The 7,042-nt window shown below is 38.4% G+C and overlaps 1 protein-coding gene across 1 annotated transcript; it reads right to left on the bottom strand.

The window, feature by feature from the left end:
• Positions 1-571: 571 nt before the first annotated feature.
• Positions 572-5,039, bottom strand: LOC139739790 (enhancer of rudimentary homolog). Its single transcript, XM_071650387.1, has 4 exons — positions 5,025-5,039; positions 3,008-3,095; positions 1,818-1,938; positions 572-808 (listed from the first exon to the last, which is right to left on the bottom strand). Exons 1-4 carry the CDS (start codon positions 5,037-5,039, stop codon positions 715-717), a joined length of 318 nt encoding a protein of 105 aa, XP_071506488.1. The 3' UTR covers positions 572-714.
• Between the last annotated feature and the right edge of the window lie 2,003 nt (positions 5,040-7,042).

Below are 7,042 nucleotides of genomic sequence, written 5' to 3'. Positions count from 1 at the left end.
ACAAACATCATATCATACTGAGCAAAGATTTGTTTTTCATACTCTGAAATTTCTTCTAACCAAGCTCTAATAACCACAAAAAATGATGATCATAATGAATAAAGAAATTGTACAAACGTATATCATCACAGAACTCATTTGGCCTTAAAATTTTCACCACAAAAAAAAAGAAGATTTTGCTCACAGTGGATTCGTATTCAAAAAAGTATACAAGAATAATCTGGTGCATGATGAAATTGCAGCAGACAAGGTCAAAATATTTGGAGTGAAGACAACTAATCAAATGGCTGCAGATGCCATCAAGAACTGAACAGGAAATCACTTCGCTAGCATCTCACATTCTAAATTTGCATGGGGTTGAAGTGATTTCACCGCCATCACAAGCTTGTGTAGCCGGTTCCTTCCTTGGGGGTCCCCCTCGTTTCAAATCTCAGGGATGCCAGGTAGAATGAAAGAGAAGGCCTGAAATAATCTACATAAAGCTCCTTTGTACACGAAAAAGCCTGAACTTTGAAAATGCCAGGGCCTGAATTCAGGCTTTTGCCTGAAAACTGGCATCCTTGAAATCTTCTTGTTGTTGACACGTCCAACAAAGGCATCACTCTGGATTCCGTTACAAAAAAGCATTGTCTCTGGAGTAGAGTCTCATCAAAGCACATATTCCCAAATTTGCTTTCATGCTCCAGTGTCACACTTCATGGGTTTTCATCTGCGTCACTTTGCTGCCTGCTTTCTGAGGGTCAGGTAGATTTTCTCCTTAATCCAGTCTTTGTTGACGGGGACATACATGTTTGCAGTGGGCTGAAAGCTGTGGGACAAGAACAAGGTACAGTGCACTCCTGTTATAAAGAACATGGTTATAACGAAATTCCAGATACAACAAAATAAAATTCACGCCACAACATTATCCTCTATTTTTTTTTTTATTGTTTATTTGTTCAGTTATAACTAAATTTTGATATAACCAAAGAAAAGTCCCGAGGACTTTGTTATAACGGGAGTCTACTGTATCAAGACTGAAAAGAAAGTTGCAAATATGAATCCATTTTGTGCAAAGACATAATATACTCCACAGATACAAAGTATCTTTCAAACAATATTCTTGTTATAGCTTTTAATATCTAATAGCAAAGTGTTTGTTTTTGAAAATAAAGTGTACACACACAATAACAGAGCATCACTCGAATAACTCTGAGTGGGGCTGCAAGTTTTTTCACTCTCTTGAAGTTTCCAAAAACAAATGCTGTAAACAGAGAAATGTAGCAACAGCTCTATTAACAGAAAAGAAAAAAATCTGAGGAAGTGCTTACATTACTTTCAGATATATATGGATCAATCAGTGGATATGAACTTTCACTTTATACAAGGATGATTTGAAAGATAATATGTATCACAACATACAGCTGTGTGTTCATGTTTTGCAATCTGTACAGAGTACAAAGTGCTGATGTCACAGTCTTTCGTTCTTGCTTGGGTTGGAACCAGGTGCAAGCACGGTTTAGAGCAACAACAGCATTCACAGATTGGACCAGGTGACTCTATAGAGTAGCAAAGTGTGGTGTCATAGCCTTTCATCGCCATGGAAACTGGTTCTGCACAACCTCACTTGGCCCCATATTAACCATGCTCGCACCTGGTTCCAACCCAAGCTATAACAAGAGACAGTGACATCATCACTTCATTACTGTTATTTGTTCCAGGAGAACTCAACAACTTTACAGAGATCTGCAATAATTTTACAAGATCTATCATCTTTACACGTCTTCCTACTTGCTCTTTTGAAAATGAACGAACAAGTTTGTTCTGCTACCACTTACATTAAGCAGCTCAAATCTGTGAGGTTGTCGATGAACTCAAACAGCTCACTGATGTCGTATGTGATGGAAGGACTGTTGGGGTGAAGCCTCTTCAGGTGTTCCTCAAAGATTCTGCAGATTCCTGTAACGAAAATATGAAAATGAAAGCAGAAATGACATAGAAATAGTCAAACCTGTCTAAAATGACAACTCAAGCTAAACACAAAATGTGGCCGTCATAGACTGGTGGTCATCGAAGAAAGGTTCTATGCAGTAACCATTGTGATAGGCATTTTTTCTATGTCTTGTGTCATCACTACCGGTACATATTCCTGAAACACTGGTAGACAGTGTCTTCAAAAGCCATGGTGCAGTGTATTCATGATATAAAAACTGCCTGACGTCTTTGTGCATTTATTTATTCCACTGTGATATTTGAACACGAGACAAATTTTCATTTAAATGGTTGAGTTTACACATTGGAGTACTGAGGTTATTCAAACATTCAGTAGTTTATGAGATGGTAAATGCAGCCATCTACAGACACTAAAATCATGATGATGTCTTCCTTTTTGACAAAGTTTCACTGATCTTCATGACTGCATTACTCTCAATGTTATTCCCTAATTACGATTATGTAGACAAGTCTGGAAACACTTTCCTCCTACACGTAGCACTTAAATCTGTCCCAGCATCAAATACTTCAAAGTTTACTTGTACCTGATAATATAATTATATCCTTCTTCATAAAAACAATATCAAAATCAAGGTTGTTGTTCTCATTGTTTAAAATCGCCCTAAACTACTGTATACGCCATATATTTCGCAAGTCTAAGTTTTCGCGAATCAGGTATTCCCGACGACATCGCGAGTGGTTAAATTTGCGATCATGGAGTCCTGTACTGAACTAAGAAGTGTATACACGTACGTCACTATCACATCGGGATCAGAGTCAATATTTTCGCGTGTCTTTAATTTCGTAAATAGCACCAGACTCGCGAAATTTGCAAAACTAAAAACCTCGCGAAATATTTGGCGTATTTACAGTACATGGCACTATCGTTATTTCATACGCTCCCACGTGCATCACACATCACTGCATGCATACACAGTGTGTGAATAAGCCTGCCCCATTTGAAAGCTACTCCAACACTCGTTTGTTTATAAACTTTCATGTTATTATTTCTTTTTTTCAGTTCTGACAGTCTCACCTTCCATGCATTCCCTGACAGAGTTGTAATCTGTGTAGGTTCTTGTGTCTGCAACCTCCCCGGGTTGGATGAGTAAAATAGTGTGTGCCTGTCAAAGGAAAGAGAACAGAAGATATACAGCAGTTTATATTATTCAGTGTTCAGTGCTTTGAATGTGACTTTCAAGTGCCTCCAATTCAAGTATGGAGGGGAAATTACAGAATACTAGTTTCGTGTCACATAAATTAGCATATTTAAGCACTTAAGAACGTAAAGAGCCGCTTGTTGTTCTCCTCAAGAGATTAATTTCAGCCCAAATTTGTCTTCACTGTGGTCTGGGGGCCCAAAAGATAGCAAGGAAATGGAACAGTTGTCAAAAAGTAGCCTGACCACACAATTCCGTAGAAAATTGAGTGGTTTTGGAAGAAAATAGAGCTCTCTATAAATCAAGATAACTATAGTAAATTGACAAACTAGAAATGTCGCTATGGCGACTGGTATGCCTCCGCCATAATGCATGATTCTCCTAATAGGTCTAAATAGTACATGTGGACAATGTGTGATTACAGTTTCACAAAATTGGCAAATGTTAAAATGACAGGTTTGTCACAAATGTGTTGAATGCTCACCTTCCATCACCTAGGTTTAATTGGATGAATAGGAGAGCATGTATGTGGGATTTACGGACTTTAACTTGACTTTAACCCATTCATACATTTATGCATTGAGTAATTTTCAAGGTATGGAGAAAAAGTGCAATTTCTGTATTGAATAGTAAATTGTTACCATTTTCATCTGGCCTTTGACCCTAAAATTCATAAGATAATCACTGTCAGGCAGAAGATGCATAAATATGTAGCACGTTTCAAGATAACTTGAGCCACTTCCGAGATATGGAGGAAAAACTTAGTTCAGCACTTTCACTTGATCTTTGACCTTTTGACCTTTGAGGCAAAAACAAAAGAAAAAAAAAACTTTCCAGAGAATCTCTATTAGGTTAAACATGCATACACCTAGTGTTAAAAAAAAAATCCTGCTGGCATTGCACAAACATGAGGGAAATATTTAGTAAAATTTTAAAGTGTTGCCCTTGACCTTTGACCCCATGAACCCTAAATTCTCTAGATAATCACTGCCAGTCAGTACATGTATATATATACTATGTTCCATGAAGAGACCTTGAACAATTTCCAAGATACAGAGAAAAAAGGTGAAGTTTTGATATTTTTACTTGACCTTTTGACCTTTGACCTTTGACCTCATGACCCAAACTTTCACCAGAGAATCTTAATTGGGTAATACATGTATACACTAAGTTTCAAGAAAATATCTTCAGGCATTGCATAGATATGAGGGAAATAGTGAGATTTTATGTATTTGACCTTGACCTTTTGACCTTTGACCTTGAGCATGTGCACCCAAAAGTTGATAGGCACAACTTCACCCCCTAATACACATACATGCCAAGTTTCATTAGGATATCTCAAAAGCTTTTGATAGTTACCTTGTCCACAAAAAATTCATTACGGACGGAAGGACGGACGGAAGGACGGACGGACAGACGGAAGGAAGGACGGACGGACGGACGGACGGACGGACGGACAGACGGACAACCCGAAAACATAATGCCTCCGGCACCACTTCGTGGCGGAGGCATAAAAAGAAAATCAAGCCGATTTGGACGGAACTATTTTACCATTGATGATGTCATCAGAGTAGTATCCCTCTTGCTTCATTCTTTTTGGCATCAAGCGCGTCATTCACGGTCACTTACCTACTGTAGAGCAGCATGTACGTGTATTGTCAAGAGACAAATGCACGCTCTGCCACTATGAACTGTACACTGTATACTAGTAAAGAACGCAATTTAAATTTGCAAACTCAATACGAACAGACAGATCATGCATGCAACATTACATTTTGCTGTGTACTTAGTACAGTATATTGAGTCAACATGGTGGCCTGTCAAGTGCACGTTAGCTTTATAGTGAGTCAACCAGCTCTAGTACCAGCAATGACTTCTGCTTTGAAATCTCACCTGAATTTCTATCATTTTCTAGTTTACGTACAATCCTCAGCTCCTAAAAACGTGAGTATGCATTGTAAATTCTAATAACAAGTCTAGACAGTTTTCCTATTTTCTATACATTTACCATCCCTCCCTCATGAGGGAGATTTTGCATTTTCAGAAGTAAAATTTAATGATCTGGTGCACCGACGACTAGTGGGTGAAATATGTGGACAGTTTTCTATTTAAAAAAAGCCAGAAAATTTTCCACATCTTGGGAATTATTTGGGGGCAAAATTATATGCAACTGCTCCCCTTGACCTCCAGGATCAATGTCCCTGCACACAAGAGAACTTTTGCACTCATAGAATTCTAATAAAAATGTCTCAAACATATTTTTAGATTGAATTTGGGAAATTGTCAATACCCAAAGTGTACTAAAATGTATGGAGATAAGGCAAAAGGTTAATGAAGGAGATATCCCCTCCCAGACAAGGGAACTTTTGCATTTTTGGAACCGAAGTGACAAATCTGCTGGTGCGCACTTCTGATGAAATATTCAGAAATCTGTCAATCTAAAAGTGTAGGGTAAAACTACCAGAATTTCGTCATCTGAGCTTTTCTGCACTATTCTTTAAAACTAAAATAGTACATGCAAAACCATGTCTTTAACGATGTATGTTAAATATATCAAACTTCCTTTATCTCAATACAGAATTTCAGAAAATCCAAATATATATTTCTATGTTAACCAACCAGAATCCTGTCAACGCGATCTGAATTTGGCCAGGCGTTATGCACGTCCAAGGCCACTGACACGCATTCAACCCATAAGTCACTGCATCAGCACGTTCATTTGGAGAATTTGCTTTTCTTTTCCATTTTGGCAGATATTATCACACTCTAAGCTCGCGATAAGTGCTTTTTCAGCAACCCTGATTCTTTATACTGGAGTTAATTCATGTGCGCTTTGGAAAAGTTGCGCCGATTCTGCATTTTTTGACGGCAAAATTTGGATTTGGGATGGATTTTGGAGGTGACTAAGGCAAGGGACTTTCCTTATTATGTGAACGACAGTGCCAGTATGTGAAATGATGTGATTTGTGTGTGTTGTGACAATACAATTTGCTGGCTAATGGATTAGTGATGAGCGACTGAATTCTGGACCGAATGGGCTAAGGGTAAGGCCAATAAGGGGAGCAGAGTACAAGTAGGTATGGTTGGGTGTTCATAATACCGGCCACCTAACGTTTTTCTAACAATAGAAACATGAAAAATCTCACAATTTGCCTGAAATTTTACTCACGTGTGGAGAAAATACTCCGGATTCACAAGCGTGCACTGAAAATGCGATCTGAGGTACGCGCTCTAGATGGCGGCTTCGAACGCATGGGGTGTCATTTTTTCCGCTCTCAGTTGCCCTGTTCATTTCAACCGACCACCCTCACAATACGTATAAAGGGCACTTAAATGCGTTTTTTCGACAGGCCGCTGTTTTTTTCTAGCCGTCATTTTTCCCCAATAATATTTGAATATATTTTGAATCCTTCGATATTACTTTTGAAGGACTGTTTGATGAATTTGAATTGATTTTCATTAGGAAACTTTTCATCGTAATTGAAATAAATTAGATGAGTCAGTTTGTTTTTTCACATTCATTTCTCGTTTCTGCTTCAACTCGTACGGTCGTAGCGGGCGACAAAATAATTATGTCATGTGTATGTGTAACATGTGTGCACGATCGTACTAGCGGCGGTGACAATTTTGCGGTCAAAATCATCAAATTCATTACGGAAGGATACTCTACATCTAACAACGAGTCAGCAAAGGTAGGCCTAGTTATATGTAGTTACAGGATAAATCTTATTCGATTTTGCTAAATTTCGTTAATTTAGAGGGAATACTTATTTGTTTTCGCCTCATTTTACTCGGTAGCATAGCCCAGTGAAGAATCGAACACCGTTGCGCGTAGTCCCATGCATACATTTTCTTTCTGTTCGTGCAATGCCATTATAGTGCGCGGTCGGTTGATATGGACCCGGTCGGTG

This window comes from Diadema antillarum, unplaced genomic scaffold, assembly GCF_040938485.1.
Source record: "Diadema antillarum isolate AM-2024a unplaced genomic scaffold, OU_Dant_1.0 scf00000029, whole genome shotgun sequence".
Taxonomy (NCBI): Eukaryota; Metazoa; Echinodermata; class Echinoidea; order Diadematoida; family Diadematidae; genus Diadema; species Diadema antillarum.
The sequence above is the reverse complement of the archived record's forward strand: the minus strand, read 5'-3'. Positions and strand labels throughout refer to the sequence as shown.

What these genes read in the sequence shown, in the direction of transcription:
- LOC139739790 (XM_071650387.1), bottom strand. An exon ending in TGTCAGGGAATGCATGGAAG is followed by an intron (nt 1,939 to 3,007) that starts GTGAGACTGTCA and finishes TTTTCGTTACAG; the next exon opens with GAATCTGCAGAATCTTTGAG. An exon ending in ACAGATTTGAGCTGCTTAAT is followed by an intron (nt 809 to 1,817) that starts GTAAGTGGTAGC and finishes CTTGTCCCACAG; the next exon opens with CTTTCAGCCCACTGCAAACA.